The sequence below is a fragment of the Lupinus angustifolius genome, chromosome LG13 (genome assembly GCF_001865875.1).
Source record: "Lupinus angustifolius cultivar Tanjil chromosome LG13, LupAngTanjil_v1.0, whole genome shotgun sequence".
NCBI lineage: Eukaryota > Viridiplantae > Streptophyta > Magnoliopsida > Fabales > Fabaceae > Lupinus > Lupinus angustifolius.
The window spans coordinates 14082167-14103858 of NC_032021.1; the positions used below are offsets into that span (position 1 = coordinate 14082167).

General features: G+C 31.8%; 1 protein-coding gene across 4 annotated transcripts; it reads left to right on the forward strand.

The window, feature by feature from the left end:
• On the forward strand, positions 304–10346 carry LOC109325464. 4 transcript variants are annotated; one of them, XM_019557859.1, is made up of 16 exons: positions 304–420; positions 534–627; positions 1825–1996; positions 2089–2194; positions 3516–3598; positions 4411–4437; positions 4545–4690; positions 4832–4945; positions 5579–5659; positions 5782–5846; positions 6494–6550; positions 6970–7041; positions 7191–7439; positions 8192–8307; positions 8849–8962; positions 10033–10346. In XM_019557859.1, exons 1-16 carry the CDS (start codon positions 370–372, stop codon positions 10196–10198), a joined length of 1713 nt encoding a protein of 570 aa, XP_019413404.1. In that variant the 5' UTR covers positions 304–369; the 3' UTR covers positions 10199–10346. The 4 variants fall into 4 exon arrangements, with proteins under 4 accessions (XP_019413404.1, XP_019413403.1, XP_019413406.1 ...); XM_019557858.1 differs by having other exon boundaries at positions 534–624; positions 1822–1996; XM_019557861.1 differs by lacking the exons at positions 304–420; positions 534–627 and having other exon boundaries at positions 1867–1974.

Here is a 21692-nt window from a genome sequence, read left to right on the forward strand (position 1 = left end):
ATAATTAATACATCTCACTTTAAGTTGGATATTATAATAAATACAAAAAATATAACATGAAGTACATTCAATAAAAAACATTCTAATTTTCTAAAATAAAAAATACAAATTTAATACTTAATATCATAAAATAAGAATGTGGGTCGGTAGACACGAATTATCTATGGACACGCCAGTAATAATCATAATAGTTGAATATTAAAATTAAAACAAAACTCAGAAAAATAATATTATAAGAAATAAAACTAAAATGAAAAAATAATATATTATACACTATTTTGTTAGTAAACAAACCCTGAAGCTGTCCCAGTAAACCTTCAAATCTTCATGGAAGTATCATCAAGCCAACCAAAACTTCAGTAGCTAGCTATGGCGACTTCCGAAGAAGCAAAGCTCGAAACTTTCCTCCAATGGCTACAGGTTCGTTAAGCTCTGATATCATTCCATTGCGTTTATCCAAAATTCATTGGTTATTATTCTATTTTTCTTTATTTTACTTTTGAAAAATTTGATTTGTGGGGTTTTGTATTCAGGCAAATGGGTTCCACCTAAGAGGTTGCAAGATTAAGTATTGTGATTCAAGAAAAGGGTTTGGCATATTTTCTGACCAACATGTTTCTGATGGTAATATGAACCTTCATAACACTTCAAACGTTGTATACACAAAAAACATTGCAAAGTTTTTTGTTTTTCATTTGTACTCACTAACTTAGAAGTATAGGGTGGGAATTAATTCTCTCTCATAGTTACCTGGTGCGCGGTTCATTACTTTATATATTAATGACGATTAATTTGGTACGCAGTATGTAGGGTAAATGAGAGAATTATATAGCTATGTTATCTCTATGTCATTGTTTTGTAATGTGGTCAAATGAAGAGAGATAGACATAAAAGATGTGCACTCAAAAAGTTATGAATTTTCTTTTATTACCTGTGACTGTTTTCTTGTTTGACTTGACCATATGACATGAGAGAATTTGTTCCCAGTGTAGGATAGAGTTGATAGAAAGAGTTGTTTGAGTTTTGTTTGTCAGCCTTAAAGCAAAATTGGCATTCTTTAGAAGCAAAATAAAATTCGAGATTCTACTATCCTAATTGTGCATCATTCAGGCTGACAACAACGAGTTAGGCTAAATTTGTGTGTTAAGAATCTATGGAAATCATTTATATGGAAATGTTTATTATATTTGACAATTGGTGGTCCTTCAAAAAACTGGCCATTTCATGATTTTACTTAGACATGTCATAGGTTGGATTTAGAGGGCAAGTCTCGACACAATGGTAAGGTTACTTGTCTCTTGACCTAGTGGTCATGGGTTCCAATCTTAGAAATAGTAAGACTTGGGTATATCTACCTTCCCTAGACTCTAGGTGGGAGCTTCATGCATTAGGCCACCCTTTTATGTCATAGGTTGGATTTGATCATAGGTAAATGTATTTGAGTTTTGAAGTAGTTTATTCACGCTGCTAATCAAGGACACATGTTAATATTATTTTAATAAGAAATTTGTTTGGAGAAATTTTTTAAATGGTGAATAAGCAATATTCTCCTCCAAACATTTGATTGAATTATGATTTACGAATTAAAATAGCATATGATATAATTTAAATACCAACTCATCTTATTCAAATGCCATCTAATGAAGGGATTTATTCAAATGCTAAAAGATTGTCACAATGGTTTTTAATCAATTTGCTGATAAAAGTTTATATTTGATTTTTTACAAATGTATATCCGATTTTTTCTGTCAATATTTATAGCTATATTCTTTATCCTTTTGGAAATAAAAAAAGTAAGTATTTGTATACTATTCAAAACAGGGGTTCTGTTGGTTGTTCCACTAGATTTAGCAATTACTCCAATGAGGGTGCTGCAAGATCCTCTTATAGGGCCAGAATGTAGAGAACTGTTTGAAGAAGGGGATGTAGATGACAGGTTCTTAATGATGCTGTTACTGACAGTGGAGCGTTTGCGTAAGAATTCTCTATGGAAGCCGTATGTATGGTTGATTGTGTTCGATTTTGTGATTCAGAAATGTTTTACTCTTTATTGCGAGTTTCACTTGTGGAGTGGTTAAAATTAATCAGGTACCTTGATATGCTTCCAACCACTTTTGGAAATTCACTTTGGTTTAGTGATGATGAACTTGAAGAGCTTAGAGGGACAACATTATATCGTGCAACTGAATTGCAGGTAATTTATCATGGGACTTATCTTTTGATACCATTAACCAATTTGAATAAAACTGTGCTTTTCATGCCATTTTAAAGAAAGCATGATAAAAACAAGACTGGTTATTCCTGTGAGTAGCTGATTTATATTGTTTGTTTCCCGAAAATTTCATAAAGTAGTCACTGTCCTTGCTTTCTTCTCATGGCCCCATCTATGTTCTTTGTGTAATAATAGTCAATTTCTATTAGTAGCTTGCAGTATATGTTTGGTTAACACTTTAATGGCATAGGACGAGCATGTGTAAGGCACTTAGGGGATAGCTCAAAAGCCGAGGAGATCTTCAATAATGAGCTTACGAGAAAAACCAAAATAGTGACCTTGATACTACATGTTGATCCAAAACTTTAAGGTGATGAATCCATAGGTCTTCCTATTTTATGGTCCTCATGTAAACCATTCCTCACTATGTAACACTCACTTAAATTTCTAACATTCTCTTTGTCATATGTGAGTCTCATCATTAGTATGCTCCACCTCAAGTATTAGCCAATTCGAGTATTCACAGGTACCAACCATGACCCAAGTCTTGGCCAATGCTTCACAAGGTGAGTTAGACAGCATCAACCACTTTCTGCAAACATTCGCCCTAACCAAAATTTTTGAACCATTAAATTTAATACCATTTATTGGGCCACATGAGGCTATGCTTCACAAGATGAGTTAGGCACAAAACTGAGCATAAACCATTGTCTCCAAACATTCATCCTAACCGAAGTCATTGAACCATTGAATTTAATAGCACTTGTTGGGGCCACATGCAGAGCCCAAAAACCAGGAAGATGTCCTTCAATGGGCTAAGCGAGAAACCAAAATAGGGGACCTAATTACATATCCTAACGCAAAACCTTAAGGCAATGAGTCTTTGAGTCTTATATAGTTCTCACTTAACTCATTCCTTATCAATGTGAGACTCCAACACTCGCATGATTTTCCAATAGAATGCACCAAGAGGGTGGACCTCGGCGCAATGGTAAGGTTGCTACTTAGTGATCATAAGATCATGGGTTCAAATCTTGGAAACAACTTCCCCATACCCCACTATATAGGAGCTCCATGTACTGGGTTGCTCTTTATGCACTAGATACAATATGACAATTACCTATAAGCTGAATCTACCTTTTATAGTTTAATCACTATGATATAATGGAGATCTACCTTTTTGCTGATTTATAGATAATTAGTTTGTTTTATGTGGTTTGGTAAAGGATCAGATCCCAATTCTGGTATTAACTTTTCTTCCATCTTACCTAATAGCATCTGTGAAAACTGTCTTATCTTGCAGAAGAAAAGCCTGATGTCTTTGTATGAAACTAAAGCGAAGGCTTTGGTGAAGAAACTTTTGTCGCTTGATGGAGATATGGAGACGTACGTTTTGGGTAAAATTGTAATTTTGATTGCCTAGTTTGTGTTTTGACTTTGATTCAGTCAAAGTTGACAGTCTTAACACCTGTTGAAATTTTGAGGTATCAATGTATCATAGTTTGAGTTCATGTCGGATCTTATGACAATGGTGTTAATTTGGTTTTGAGATGAAGGACCACAATTTTGGAAGTCTAATTTGCTAGCACTATATCACTGCTTCACCTTATATATGAAAACCATTATACACTTATTAGGAATTTAATGGATATGCTATTTTGTGTTAAACGTGTTATACATTTGATAAGTGAGTCATCTGTTCATTGATGTGCTATGATAGGATTTACGGGAAATTGTGCAGGACAGAGTCTTTTCAGTATGTCAGAATAATGTCATAGGTTATAGAATCACATTCACAATATTGTCTTCTTTTCTGGTTGTCCACTTTAAAGTATGATATTCAACACATTTTAAATGGATGTGCTATCAGGAATTCCGTGGATATACTATGCTGTGTTGAATGTATTATGCATCTGCTTTTCCTAAGTCCTATTAAAGACATTTTATTCCAATGTGATTCATCTGTTCACTGACTTGTTATAATAAATCATATGGCAGAATGCCTAGGACAGTAAATATAATTCAATTTACATTCATATATATATATATATATATACGAATGAGATATACCTGCTCAACTATCTTCAGAATGATGTATTAACATGAGCTTTCTAGACTATTTTTTCCTGACACTGCTGTTTCGTAGCTAAATTTTAAACATAAATTACGTTTCTTACTTTCTGTCTGACCTTTTCCAGTGAGGTTTGCTTTGAAGATTTCCTATGGTATGTACCTCTATTGAACTTCTATGTAACTCAAAATCAGTTTTTTAATATGTATACTCTCCATGCTTGAATTCTTGGGGCTGATAGCAAATTTGTCTTCATGCTAGGGCGAACTCGGTATTTTGGAGCCGTGCTTTAAACATTCCATTTCCACGGTCTTATGTATTTCCAGAAACGCAAGAAGTTCATGACTGTCAATTGCCTGTTAATAGAAGTTCTGAGACTTCAACGGATGGTGAAGATGATGACAAAAGTGAGCCTATAATTTTTTATTCTAGTTTCCGATAAAAAATTCTCTATTCCGTATTGTCTCCAACCTGAAGTTTGTTATTTAGTATCTCTTTGAAATTGAGAGTTAAAAGTATTACCAATATAGGGAAGTTTTTTTTTGCAGGAAGCCAGGTTAAAATATCAGATACTCAAACCAAGGAAATGACATGCAACTCAATTCAAGCTGAGACTGTTTGGGTAGAGGGCCTTGTCCCTGGCATTGATTTTTGCAACCATGGTAAGTTGTGCTTGAATTCCATACATTTCATTCATATTTTTGAACCTTTTTATTTCTTCATTGATTCATTCTGATCTTTTCCTCTTTAGATATTATTCATATGAAATCCATACCTAGACATTCACCTAACTACTTATAATTCTGGTCGATTAAATTCTTGACATGTTACTAAAACCTATCAAACAGCCTAGATTTCCGTCCTTGTTGCCTCAATTCTGATAAATTAATTGTGCTATCATCAATTCTTCCCAGAACCCACCAAGTAGGAGCCTCGTGCACTAAGCCACCATTTTTTGGCATTCTTTTGTTTTCCATAGTGATAGTGTTATCGTATATGAAGTATATAATGGATCCTGATGGAAAGTTTACAATCAGGAGGATATAAGATAGTAATACTACCTTTATCCCATGAAGATGTTAAATTTTTTTACTAAGTACTAACTTTAATACAAACTTTTATTACCTTTATGGGACGGAGGGAGTATCTTTCTTTGATAAACGAGAACGATAATTGAACTCTTGATATGTATATGTATGTATGCCTGGCTTTGTGCCAGGATGACTTGTCTTCATACCATAGATGCTTGTAATTCAAATGCTCATGTCGTTTACCTTGATTACATCGTCAATCAGATTTGAAGCCAATAGCAACATGGGAAGTTGATGGAACTGGTTTAACAACAGGAGTTCCTTTCTCCATGTACCTTGTTTCTGGTAACATTACTCTTATGCCTTTTTATTGTTAACATATTTTCCTTGTATGTGGCTCTTATTTTCCATTACTTATTACTGAGCTACTGTCAAATTTTTAATTCAATTGTTTCTTTATTGCAAAGCTGCTCAAAGTCCCTTGCAGATTGATAGTGAAATTACCATCAGTTATGGCAACAAAGGAAATGAGGTACTTTATATTCTCCCAAGGTTGAAAAAAGATTAATAAAATATAACCATTTTCCTATACTATTATCATTTTTTGGTACTATCAAGGGTATCTCCTCACCCTATGAGTAAGGAACTAATTCCTTTTAGGGTGCATGGTTGCCCCTCCCAACAAGTGTCGCTCCCAGGAATCGTACCCTTGACCTTATGGTCTTTCTAGGGATCTAGCGGGGCCTTACAACACTAGATCAACGCCTTGTTGGTCTATACTATTATCATTTGTAATATAGTTCCCTCTCTTCTTTTTCCCATTCTTTTTTATTAAGCATCAATCTTGTTTGCTGCAAGCAGAAAGCGGAAAGTACTGGACTACTGGTGCAATGCCTTACTAGCAATTTATTCTATTTGACTGAAAAAGGTTTAATTGAAATCGGATGCATAATTTACTTTGCAGTAAACTGCTCTAAAGGCAATGCACCATTCTCTTAACTTATTTGAGTTCACTTATGCCATTATGAATACATTTGACTATATACTTGCTTATATATTTTACTAAATGCATGAGCCCCAGTAAGTGGAGCCTCTGTTCATTTAAAGGATCATGTATAACTTCTTTCGAAGCTTGTTTCAAGTTTTACATGATTTCCATATTTTTTTCACTTGATGCAGGAACTACTATATCTTTATGGTTTTGTCATCGATGATAACACTGATGACTATTTAATGGTAAGGGTTGCACCCTGAGTAAACTTTCTCCTTAATATATTACTTCCATTCCTTTCTTTGTATTTATCATCATAATCAGTTTCTTGTTATAAAAAAACCTTAGTTTTGTTCATTTTTACAATTACGGCTTCCCCTCCCCCACCCCACCCTCTAGTTGTTGCTTTGTGACAGTTTGCATTTGCAGGAAGTGTTGCTAAAAATGTCCAGTATTATCTATCGGTCGTTCATCTACTTATATGAAATAGAAGCACAATTAGTTTTGCCACTATAATAGCATTTCATACTTCGGCCATTCGAACTTAATTTTGCTGCCATTTTGTTTCCATTTTTTATGTAATGAGCTGTGTGATTCAAGTGGTCATGGTTATTACTGATATTGACTCGACTTATTAACTTATTGGTGTTGTTGGGTACTCCAGGTGCACTATCCCTCTGAAGCAATTAACAGTATTTCCTTTTCAGAGTCCAAAATCCAGCTTCTTGAAGTGCAGGTATGCTACGATTTATCTTAAACTTTATGCCATTTTCATAGAAGTAGAATGTTATTTATTTGGTGAATTTCATAACTACTATTGTTCTAAATCATCCCCTCTGGTGCCTTTCCATAACTACACTGTTTTTGGGGTGTCCGTGTCTACAGAATGCTGAAATGAGATGTCTTCTGCCCAAAACTTTGCTGGATCATGGATTTTTTCCACTACGCACTCAAAACAATGGAGTAAAGAACAAGGGTCAAGTTGATCGAATTTGCAGCTACAGTTGGAGTGGTCAGCGCAAGACGCCATCTTATGCAAAAAAGCTGGTTTTTCCGGAGAAATTTTTGACTACCCTGAGGACCATAGCCATGCAAGAAGATGAGCTTTTCAAGGTTTCATCAATGCTGGAAGAGGTGCAGTTTCTAGGCAGCATTTTATTTTTCATTTTCTCATAGGAATGTCAGACTAAATCTCCTGCCTTATTTACTGAAACTATTTTCATTTTCTTGCCAAGCTTTCTATGAAGATTTACGACATTTCCTCTCTTCATATCACTTAACTTCTGCAATCTTCTACGTGACATATGTAATACTTCTTTTCATCATGGAGACTGCCTCTGAAAATTGCATGATGCATTTATCTTTGAAAGACACAACAGATCTTGCCTTTTCTACAGTTAAATTGCACACAACTTAGAGATTAATATCTGGATAAAATAAATAGATCGAAACAAATGAACTGTGTAAATCTATGCTGAGTATATGTGAAAAAAGGAACAAAACCGTAGATGACAGTAGTTCCATACTGAAACACTGAAAATCAATCCATTGTAAGGGCAATTCTTTTTCAAAATATACTGATTAATTGTTTTATTAGTTTCTAAAAGACATGATTAATGCATTGATAACCTTTTCTTCTTTTACTTATTTTAGAAACCATTTACTTTGTGATATGATTAGTATTATTAGTGCATTTAAGGTCAATCCCATGTTCTAACTGTCATTTTTCCTTTGATTTCGAGCTCCGGGATGAAAAGAAAGCAATAATATATTACATCTGTAACCTGATTCTAGGAGAAAATAATAAGCATTATAATGATATGAATTGTTTAGTTTCCCTTTCATCTGAGTTGACCATTAATACAAATTTTATGCTTTTTATAAAGCTTGTTGGGCCCGAAGGGGAGAGACAGCTGTCAGATACAGATGTCCAGTCAGCAATATGGGAGGTTTGTGGTGATTCTGGAGCTTTGCAATTACTTGTTGATCTTCTTCGCGTGAAGTGAGTGCTAGCAGTTACGTAGCAACCATAACTGCTATTGAATAGGATTATGTTATGTATTACCTGAATATGGTTGGTGCCTTACTCCTAATCTGCATGCTTCTACTACTTAGGGTCCGTTTGTGAGTTGGGTTTTGAAGAGGAAGGAAGAGAAAGGGAAGACTGCAAAGTCATCTCACAAGTGTATTTCGTGGATCTAAAGCCTTCCCTTTCCATTCAAAATTCAACTCACAAACGAACCCTTAGTATCCGGGAGAGTGTAGTAACTCGGTAGAGTTTATTGAATATGGTTGAAGCTGATGGATTTCGTGAATGTATATTTTCTTCTTGCTTGATGCACATGATAGTTTTTGGGTTCATTCCAACCCTTCCTAGAAAATCTGCATGCTTCTACTAGCAACTTGATTTTTGGGATATGTTGAATTTTATCTTTTATACTGTGCCATTCTACTCATGGATTAAACAGAAATTACAAAACATAAAGATTCACAGCATCGGTCGATCTTATGTGCAGTTCCTAATTAATTTCACTGCATGCTAGGCTGACAGATCTTGAAGAGGGTTCTGGAACAGAGGAAAGTGACATTGATTTGCTCAAGAAGGCCATTATTATTGACAGCCAAAAAGATAAGAATCAGTGCAAGAACAATACAGGGTAAGAACTAGTTTCCTTCATTATAATTTTCTTATATCCATAAATTGCTTAAGTAGAGTAAAGATACCATGTCCTTTGGTAGTGAAGCGCCACCTTGGTTATCAAATTCTTTTTTGTTTTGCTGCTAATTTATGTTTCTCACTTCCGGATAGAACGAAACATCTAATTGAAGAGGAATTTTGCAAATGGATCACACACGCTATAAAACATGTTATATCGATGTTTTTCATTGTGACAGAATGGAGCATACTTATATATGCTTTGATTCCATTTGCATACCTCAATAGCAGTATAGCACAAACAAAGGAATGTTATCATTAGTTTAAAAATGCTGCAATTCAATTTAGGACTGGGTAGTCATCAAATTCAAATTATGCTCCAACATGCTTAGTTTTCCTCAAACCGCCGGCACTCTATTTGGTCATAGAAGAGATTGAATATGCTCTCCTCTCATGAGATTCTTCGGCATTGTCATGGGAAAATGCTAGTAACACTCTTTCAAACATTATTATTGGGTGAACTTCATGTTGGACCCAATAATAAAAGGTATGTTGCTAGCATTCTTCTATGTCATGGCATAATTGATATTTCATTGTTAGTAGTACATTGACAAATTTCTGAACTTAAGCTTTTCTTGGTTTCCAAGTTCCATCTGTTACTTGATTTACAACTTATCACGATACCAAATCTTCTTTCATGTTTCAAAACTCTTGTGAACCAACAAGGCGTTAATCTAGTGGTATAAGACTCCGCTAGATCCCCAAAAAGACCAAAAAGGTAAAGGGTACGATTCCTGGGTGCTACACTTGTTGGGAGGGGCAGTCATACACCCCGAAAGGGATTAGTTCTTAACCCATAGGTAAGCAAATACCTTCGGTAGTACCAAAAAAACCTTGTGAGGATGATACTTTCCATCTGTTCATTTCATATTTTCCTCATTTTAAAGGATTATTTGGACGGATTTGTAGGAGGACATAACAAAACTCTTATGTTAATCTCTTTTCTGCCAAAGAAGCTTGCATTCCTTGCTTGATTTTTTGCTTTCCTCTTATATTTAATCAAAATTTCAGCCCAATGGAAAATGAATCAGAGGAACACAAGTTGATGAGTAGAAACAAGTGGTCTGCTATAGTATATAGGAGAGGCCAAAAGCAATTAACTAGATTGTTCTTGAAAGAAGCAGAACATGCTCTGCAGTTATCATTAGATGAAGAAGAGTTGAATGTTCATTCATAACTGTGCTATTATTATGTAGTCCTTTTTCTGATTTTCTCATATTTAATCAATAAGTTTTTGGTAGAGGTTTCAGCCAAACTAGAGGCTTTTAAGTTAAGTCTCTGTTCTTTGTGCATTTGCAATCAAAGTCAAGTTTCTCATTCATTGTTTTCTTGTGAAGACTTTTATCATTCAGATGACTCCAATTCTTTATGTGGAAAGGAGTTGGAAATTGAAATATTATAGAACATTTATCCACCACGGATTCTACTAGATGGGAACCTCGAGCATTAAGTTTATTACTTGAAAACTTCATGCAATTGGTTATGATTTTTATTTATTATTATGTCTTATTTTCTCAAAGCAGGATCATTTACATGGAATAGTAATTGAGCTTTATAAAAAAATAAATTCTCAATGAACATTAAGATAAAGTATTTTATAAGGGAGCACATCTGCTATCCCACAAGTTATGTCACTGCATGTATCACTAGTTTATGATTGGTTGAAAAAATATATTGAAGTTAAAAAATTAATCATTAACTATTTTTCTGACCAATTATAGCTAATGATATATGTGATGTGGGGAAAAACATGATATGTCAATTAAAAAATTAAACATTCATCATTTTTGTTTTTGTTTTATTGCCATTAGTGCAAGACATGATTTCGGATAACAAACCTCTTTTCGTGATTGATTGGGCTAGTGAATCAGTAGTAGTATTATTTGAAAAATAACTTAAATTATTTATATTTCTTTTACTTTTTATCTTTTATTTCTATACATATTCCTAACAAAAATATTTAAAACTAATGGACAATTAAAAGTTATCACTATTTGATTGTTAAAATAATATTTATCCATATATTAATATAACTGATTATTGCAATTATTTTAGTCACAACTATTACATCACAAAATCTAAGTTGAGAAAATTTGAACTGTCTCTTCAGAAAACTTAACAATATAGGTGACAAAAGAATAAGTTCAGATGCATACAATCTGCCCTAAAGGTAGTAGTTACATGCATCAAAATTTGGACTTTGTGCTAAAGTAGCATGGTTTGGCATGCAACTTTCATGGCTAGAAAATGATGCTACTAGTTATTAATCCCTATTTGCATAAGTTAATGCTATTAATCATGCTCTTGTCTCTAATTTTGCATTAGGGATTAGAGTAATGTTATATCTACCTACTAAATCCTTCTACCTATAAAAAAGTGATACATGTCACTAGTACTTATTAAACAACACATTATCCATGTAATTAACCATGAACACATCATTAATCATGGGTAAAAAATATTCAAAAAAACATGTTATGAAAAATAATGATTGAACTCAATAAGTTCCAAAGCAGATTAGCATATGCAATTTATAAAGGCCAAATAAATAAATATTGAAGCAAAAATGATGTTTTAATACAATTTTTAAGTATTGTGTTATTTTCAACACACATGCAACGAGAAAAGAGTCGTTTGAGGAGATCTCGACCATTATGATAGAGTCATTAATAATAGAGCTGTTGGTGAAAGAGACATTGGAAGCCTCAGGCTATAAATAGAGGCATTCTTCCCTCGTTATAATTTGCACCAAGTTGAGCGTTTACCTCTCAACTTCTCTTTCTCCACCCTTATATTTCACTGACGCATTTCTGACAACCTTCCCCCTCTTTCTTTCTGTTGCACTTGAGAATTGGCACAAGCAGCCAAAGTGAGAATTTCGAGAATTGGCACGGGTAAACCATATTGTGGGAATTCGAGAATTGACATTGGTAACCATATTGCGGGTGTATTTGAGAGCGATTCTTACAATGCAGTAAGAAATCATATATCAGAGAATTGTGTTGTTTTATCCCGGGGAAGGCGTAGTTGATAGTTTGCTTGCACAATTTTAGCAGTACCATAAAACATCTTAAAGAGAGCGACCTGATCGTGACTCAGCCAACAATGATTATTTCGTGTCATTCATAATTATTGCGAACTACAATAATAACAAAACTGGACATAAAATTTTCCAGACAATGTAGATAAATGTGAACTCTTGTTTTATGTTTTATGAGGGGAAAAAGATTTAAGCACCTAAAATTCTATACTTTGGGTAATTTTTTGGTATTATCAAGGGTATTCCCTTATCATTTTTGGTAAGTAACTAATTTCTTTTGGGGTGCATGACTGTTCCTCACAACAAATGTCATTCACAAGAATTGAACCCTTGACATTTTGGTCATTTTGTGTGATTAATAAGCAAGTAAATTGTAGCTTTTAATTTATAAGGGAAAAAAGCTCAAATAGAACACACATAGGAGAGGAACTACTTCTAGTGAGATTGAGGAAATGAGAGAGAAAGCAAGTTATATTGGCATCAAGCCTTCCTCCACACACTAAATGACACTATACTCTTTGCATATTCTCCTTTCCAAAGTCTTTCATTGTTCATTTGACCAACATTTCACTTAACTTTTCTCAATTATTTTTCTTTTGTTTTTTAAGAATTTTTGTGGGAGTGGACTATTGGTAAATTGTGCAAGAAATATTTCATTCTTTGTTTTCAGTTTTCAGTTTACACAATGAAAGACATAATTTATAGTAACGTTATTGTTGTCACTTTGCATGGGATTACACACACACGTAGCCAATGAGTGCAACTTTTTATTATTGTTTTTGGGGCATTCTTAATATTATATATGGCCTTCGAAAGAGTATGAAATACTCTCTTCTCAGCTATGAGAAATTAAATGTTCACACAATTACATTCCAATCGGATCACATTTAAATTTAAAGTGTATATCAGTTTAAGTACAAAAATTAAAAATGTACTTAAGGATTAAGGGTTTGAGTCAAAATAGTTTTTACTGGGAGACATAAAAAATGCAAAATAAAACTAATTTAACTGACAATTAATATTTTTTAGAACTATTTTAGGTTCGAATGACCAAATTGATAGTGAAAAACCAAAGTATGTCTTTACTCTAATAAGAATGTCTCATTGAAATATATCTTTCTATAATATGAAAAAACTAATATTTTATTATTGTTCTAAATTATGATTATTGTTACATTTATCGTAAATGTGGAAAAATATGGTTGAAAAGTTTATATTATGACCTAGTTGCATGATGCAAATTAAAATAGTTGATATTTTCATAAATATGTTTTATTGTTTTGTGGGCAATCCGAATGACACGTTTTTCTGATGAACACATGGTTCCATATGGCATTGGAAAGGGTATAACATTAACTGACTCTCTTCTTAGCTTCAGGTGCTAATAAAGTGTAATTCACACTTACATGCAATCTAATCACATTTCTTTAGACTTTTCTTTTTTAACATTGATACGTTATGTTAATTATAAAAAAATCTATTTAAAATGCATTTGTGTCTAACATGAATAAATAAGGTATATTCATTAGGGAATAGAGTATCTCCTCTTTGCCAGTGAAATCATGACATGTGTTATGTTTTATCATCTTTTATAAAAATATTTTTAAAAATAAACAAAATAGCACACATGTCACATTTTCACTGGATAAAGGAGATAAGTTATCTCATAATATAAGGAGATACATTATTCTCTATTCATTATTACATTATTGGATTCTGATCACTATATGTATGGATGGGGAACATTTAATGCTTACGAAAAAAGTTTATATACTTTATGACTACACCTTTACTTACAAAGTCAGCCCCAACAGAATTGGAAATACACATATTGATTATGAATTATGAAAAATATCATAGGAGTTGATACTCTGATGGTTGCTTTCAAGTTGAAAATACTCTATATAAAAATGCTCCTCCTACCTTAAACCGTACTCCTTTTGGGTCATAGTTATGTAAGATATTTCCTCTAGAAATAGTGTTCTGATGTAAGGAGATAAGTTAAGTCATATTTATTTATAATAAGTTGCCGCGTCATGAACATTTTGATGAAATAACATATATAATGTTTGATAAAATAACAAATATGACAAGCGTCACATTTCCAGTGGACTGGGAAGATGATTTATCTCATGATATAAAGATATATATTATTTTATTAGTTTTATATCTTTTGATATTTAAGTCTACATACATAGATTAAGAAATCATTAAATAATGTAAAAATTGATACAAAAAAGAAATGAAAAAAATAGAGGGTGAAAAAAAGTAATAAATAAGGATACAACTAAAAAATATATATAAATTAGTATTGAGCTACTAAAACTTTAATAAATTTGGAATAATATGCAAAAATTAAAAGATAAATTAAATTAAGTTAATTTTTAAATTTAACATTATATATTTGGGAGTACATGATTGGCTTGAGATAAAAAGATAAAGTAATTTTGATACAGATGATTTTTGTTCTTCATCTAGATGTATCCACTTTCATTTTCAAATATAAGCTATTAGTCAATTTTGATATATCTAAGATCATGTGTAGGAAAAATTATGGATCCTAAATTTATTGGGAAAATTACTATGAGCAGTTTTTTATGGGGTTAAGGAAATTGTGTGACTACAGGTTTTCACACATTATGTATAACACTTTTACTGATAAAAGTAGTTTTTTTTGGAGGTAATGTGAAACTTAACACAAAAATTTGAACAAAGTAGCAATTTATAAAATTTAAATTTCAATGGAACTTAAAGTTTTAACCATATTGTCACTATTATCATATTAATAAATGAACCCAAAGTAAAACTATAAAATATACTAAAATATATGATTTATAAAAATAAATATATTAATAAAATAAAACAGACAAGTGAAGATGTTTAATTAAATTATTTTTAAAAAATATAATGAGATTTTCATTATCATAGGTCCTAAGCCGTCACACTTGTAATACATGTCTACACTCTAAAGAGATGGTAAATATGTTTAAGCTTATTGTTGCATGGATACATATCAATGGGTCCATTCCCTTATATATATTATAATACATCAATATTACATCAACTTTATGTTTAGTAGTTTCTTATGTAAGTTTTATCATGGAAGTCATGTGTAGATGGATCTTAAGAATTCATAGCTTCCACATAATAAGAATGATTATAGATTATTAACATTTACCCATGGCGATACGATCCTCCATTTAGTTGTTATGTGGTGTTCTTGGTTTATAGAGAAACTTTTTTATCTCATTCCCGTTCTTACTATGCTCTTGCTTAAGTGATAGTTGATAGAGCAATCTTTATGGGCAGAGATATGGACAATGTTTATGGTCTTTTTTTCTTGTTACTATAGTGCTTCCATCAAACACTATATATAAGCTCTTTCCCAAAAGTCCTAGCATTTATAACTCTTCACTCAAGAGTTATGTCATTCAAACAATGAAAAAATATATTCCTTCATGTTACAAAATGCATATTTCTTATATTCTCCCACTTGTCTCATGTGACAATACAATTCATGATTTTATAAACATCAAACATAATACGCATATCCAGAATATGTTTTCCATATTCATTACATTACAAGTCATGATTAAGAACAATAACTAATAAAAGTCATGACGGTTATACATCCTTTATTCGATATAGTCTCTTCCATGTACTACTATATTAGCTTTATTCTTAACACGACACATTAATGGAAATCATATAATAATGTCATTTAGAAAGAAAATTGTATTTTCAACATTATCATTCTCACGTGTCTACATAAGTGTGAAAATAAAATATTAATCAGAAACTTAATATTAACGAGCTCGGAGTGTCAAAATATTGAGACTCTATTAATAACATAATGTTCAACATTCATTCGCAAACATAATACCCATATTTTTTACATGAAAAATAAATATTTTGGACGGTAACCCTTTCGTCAAAAGGTCTGCAATCATAAAGTTAATGCTAATATGCTCAATTGACACTTTAAGTTTTTTGAACTTCTTCTTTAACGGTAAAGTATTTCACCTCCATATGTTTAGCACCTTTAGAATACTTCTCATTTTTAGAAAAGAAAACTATTGCTGAATTATCACAATAAATTTTCAGCGGCTTGGCAATACTGTCGACAACCCCAAGTCCTGAAATAAAATTTTGTAGCCATTTAACATGAACTGTGGCCTCAAAGCATGCCGCAAATTCAGCTTCCATAGTGCATGCAGCAACGACAGTCTGCTTGCACTCTTCCATGAGATAGCTCCTCCAGCTAATAAATACGCATAACTGAAAGTAGACTTTCTTATGTCTATGCGTCCGACAAAGTCTGAATCTAAATATCCAACCACCTCAAGGTGATTTGATCTCCTATAAGTAAGCATGTGATCATTTGTACCTTGTAAGTATCTTAGAACTTCTTTGCAGCTTTCCAATGTTCTATACTAGGATTACTTTGGTATTTTCCTAACATTCCAATTGCAAAAATAATATCTGGCCGCATACAAGTCTAGGCATACATTAAACTCCCAACTATATATGCTTAAGGAATTTCTTCCATTTGCTTCTATTCCAAGTGATTCTTTGGACATTGCATCATACTAAACTTGTCTCTTTTTTATTTGGAACGGGAGATGCTGAACATATACTATTCTGAATCTCTCCAAAATTTTGTTAATATATGTTTTTTGAGACAAGCCTAAAAGTCCTTGTGATCTATCACGAAATACTTTTATTCCAATCACATAGTTTGCCTCACCCATATCTTTCATTTTAAATTTTTTAGAGAGCAACATTTTAGTCTCATTTAAAAGACCAAGATCATTAGTTGCAAGCAAGATGTCATCAACATATAGAACCAAAAAGATGAAGTTACTCTCACTGACCTTTAGGTATATACATCAATCAATAATGTTTTCCTTAAACCCAAAAGATACAATAGTATCATTAAACTTAAGATATCACTATCGCGAAATTTGTTTAAGTTCATATATTGATTTCTTAAGTTTACACACCATGTGTCATTTTCTCTTCTCTATGAATCCCATTGGTTGATCCATATAGACCTTTTCTGTTAAATCCCCACTTAGAAAGGCGATTTTCACATCCATTTGGTTTAACTTCAAATCATAATGAGCCACCAATGCCATGATAATCCTAAGTGAGTCTTTTTTAGAGACTGGTGAAAACGTCTCTTTATAGTCAATGTCATATTTCTGACTATAGCCTTTTTCTACAAGCCTGACCTTATAACATTCTAAGTTACCATAAGAATCACGCTTGGTTTTGAAAACCCACTTACAACCAACTATTTTGGAATCTTCTAGTAACTCAACAAGGTCCCAAGCCTCATTTTATTTCATAGATTTTAATTCATCTTTCATGGCATTTAACCATTTATTGGCATTATCACTATCCATGGCTTGTGAAAATGTAACTGTGTCATTCTCAATTCCTATGTCACATTCTGGCTCATGTAGGTAAACCACATAATCATCAGAAATAGCAGACCGTCTTTCTCTTTGAGATCTTCTTAATGCTATCTCTTGTGATTCTTCTACTATAGGTTCATCAACTTCATTTTCAGTAATGGGATTATTTTGTTGTTCTCCATCATTTCAATAACTTGAGGAACAACATTATTAAGGACACAATTAAATGGAACTTGTACCCTCACTTCTTGAATCTTCACTTTACGTGGTGTTTCTCCCACTAATCTCATCATTCTCAATGAATCTAGAATTTCCCAGACTCAACAATTCTTGTAGCATGGTTTGAACAATAAAATCTATACTCGTTTGATTTTTCTGGATAATCAATGAAATAACCACTGATTGTTCTTGCATCCAGTTTTTTTTTTGTGGGTTATAAATTCTAATTTACGCTGGACATTCTCAAACATGCAGGTGCCTTAAATTAGGTTTCCTTCATGTCCACAGTTCAAAGGGAATCTTTGGAACTGCCTTACTAGGAATCCTATTTAATAAATACATGTCAGTCTTTAAAGCATAAGTCCACAATGAAATAGGTAAAGATGAATTAGTCAACATACTCCTAATCATATTCAACAATGTTCTACTACGCCTTTATGATACACCATTTGTTGCGGTGTACCTGGCATTGTGTATTATACACATATGCCACAACTTTCAAGGAATTTAGCAAATGGTCCAGGATGTTGTCCATTTTCATCATATCTTCCATAATACTCACCACCTCGACCAGACATGATAATTTTCACCATTTTATCTAATTTGTCTTTCAACTTTAGTAATGTAAATCTCCAAGGCTTTTAACACTTGTGACTTATCAGACAATAAATAGATATGTCCATAACGTGAATAGTCATCGATGAAGGTAATGAAATATTTTTCCTTATTAAAAGAATTAACTCAAAAGGTCCACAAATATCTATTTGTATACTTTCAAGAAGCTTAGTGCTTCTTATGGCTCATTTCTTTGTGTGTTTTATTTGTTTACCTTTAATACAATCCACACAAATATTCAGATCAGTAAAATCTAAATCCGAATGGATTTCATTCTTTACTAATCATTTCATTCTTTCTTTGAAAATATATCCCAAACTTTTATGTCACAAGTAAGCAGAACGTTCATCAATAAGCCACGCTTAATTCCTACGTTATGATTCAAGGTTAAAAGTGTTTCAGAAAAAAGATTATCAATATTTAACTTATATAATCCATCGCATAATATATCATTGCCAATTAAATGAGTATATTTATACAAACTGAAACATTCATTACCAAATTTAAAAGAGTATCCAACAACATCAATTTTCGATAAAGAAACCAAATTCCTAGATATATTAGGTACATAAAGGGTTTCAAATAAATCTAAATGATGTCTAATGGCAAGGATTAAACGATAAGTCATGATGGCTTCCACTGGAACCTTCACTCTATTTCCCATAAAGACAAATTTTTCATTTGGTCTTGTAGTTCGGGTCGTAATGAATCCATGGTATTAGAAACATGAACAGTACACCCAGAGTTAATCCACCAAGAATTATAAGGAAGTTCTGTTAAGTTTGATTCAAAACATACATAAGCATTAGGCTTACCTTTCTTTTCAAACCAATCTTTGCGTTTTGAACATTCCTTTTGGAAATGTCCAATCTTTTAACAGAAATGACATATGTTATTATGATGTTCCTTCTTGTGGATTTGAGAAGATGATCATTAATCTTTAAGAGTCAATTCCCTTTCTTGTCATGTTTCTTACTGACTTTCTTTTTAGCTTGCTGCAATGTTTGTCATTTTAATGACAGGTTCATGCATAGTACGAGAACCATCAAATTTCATGGTGGTCAATGTACTCATTAGTGTCACAGCAAGAGACTTGTCAGCAGTTTGGGAGCGCTCTTCCACAAACTTTAGCATTTCTTTAGCACTTTCAGTTTTAGGAAGAACTGACTTAATGTTGACAGCAATACTCATTCACATATACATTAGACTCAATTTGTTGGATCTTTCCCAATTTCTGTAATGAACTTTATGTTCTTCAATGCTTATATTAATAATAACACTTGGTTTATCTTCTCTAAGTGACAAATCCAAATCTATTACCCCAAGGTAAAATTAGATTTGTTCAATCTATTCAGAGAAGTTAAGTCCATTGAAAGTTAGAACAAATGAGAATTACGAATGCAAAACAACATGTACTGCAATCAATAAAATTAAACAAAAACATTGAGACATTGAGTTACATACTAACATACTAAATTAATTCAGACTAACTTCATAAGTGCATATTAATGTCTATCTTTGAGTAATCTATCAATATACCATACTACTAGACATAATGATACTAAAATAAATTCACATAATTTCGCAATGATGCATGCATAAATTAGAAATATTTACTATCTTTATATATATAAATATAACTAATAGTGCATTTACACTACCATCATAATGCTCATTGATTATAAGAACAAACAATCAACCTTTGGATGATTCTTAATTATTTTATAATAATGAATTTCAATTTACTCATATACAAATAATTGTTATATCATTCATAGTATCAAATTAATAAGTAAATGAAATATGATCATACAATTTGGAATTAAATAAACATAAAGATTTGACCACTTTGGTGATTAACAAATATATCATACAATAATTTCAAACAAATGAAAAATGATCATACAATTTAGAATTAAATGACATAAAAATTAGACCACTTCGGTAATTAACAAATCTATCATACAATAATTCCAAACACTAAAAGTAAATTTATGTTTTTATTTTTATTTTTGCAATAAAGTGAGATATTTTAATGGTTTGGGATACAAATGAGAACACGAATAAGGACAAAAGATTTTCATCCGAGATACATATGAGTGTCAAACATGTACATAAATTACAAACTTACATACATATTCATAAAATAATTACATCAAAAATTCAAATGAAATTTACACTTAATTATATGTCATTTGTGAAGGTTATATATCACATGTATATCATACATATTAACCTTATATATATATTACATATTTCTTAACCTAATAATATATATTAATATATATATATATATATAATGTTAACAGTGAATGTAATGTAATAATATATTTTACATACATATATAATATTAACAGTAAATATGTGTTCCAAAAACACATTTGTATATAAGTGTTTGCAGAACATATACAAAAATTTGAAGAACATAATGTATTGTTTATGTTCGGTTTTTCACATTCTCCAAAATATAGCACAATAGTAACAGCATAATAACAGTAACAAAATATATGTAAATATATTGCAGTGAAACAATTTCAGCATATTGTTACTTCAAATGAGAATACGAAAGGCTATATAAAGTGAACAATGCTTTTAATATATATTGTAAATGCCTTTTACTATTCTGTTATATATAAAACAGAAATAAAATGCATTATAGAATACCACAAGTTATTATATATATATAGTGAAGTTCTTAATTCATCCATGTTAACATTATATTTATAGTGCAGCAGAAATAATTATATATTGGTTATTTAAACATTTAAGAACATATTTCAAAACATCATTTAAGATTGAATCAAAATTAATGGAAAACTATAAATTCTTAAACACAGTGCTCTGATACTACATGTAAATTTGATCATGGAAGTCAGGTGTAGATGGATCTTAAGAATCCATAACTTTCGCGTAATAAGAATGGTTATAGAATTATTAACATTTACCCATAGCGATATGATCCTCCATTTAGTTGTTGTGTAGTGTTCTTGGTTTATACAAAAACTTTTTTATCTCCTTCTCGTTCTTACTATACTCTTGCTTAAGTGATGGCTGATAGAGCAAACACTATATATAGGCTCTTTTTCAATAGTCTTAACATTTCATTGATAATTTTTTATTCGAGAGTCATTCAAATAAAGAAATAATATATTCCTTCATATTACAAGAGACATGTTTCTTATTCTTTGTTCATATTTCCCATAAGTACCATACTAGTTAATTATATACATTTATGACGTTATCCAATTATACTATTCAGTTAAGCCAATTGGACTGATTTAATCAATTAGATAATACGTTCTTTCATCCAAACCTTTTACAATTTTATTTCTGGTTCAAATTTGCCATGCACAATTGATTGAAGAGATGGTACAAAA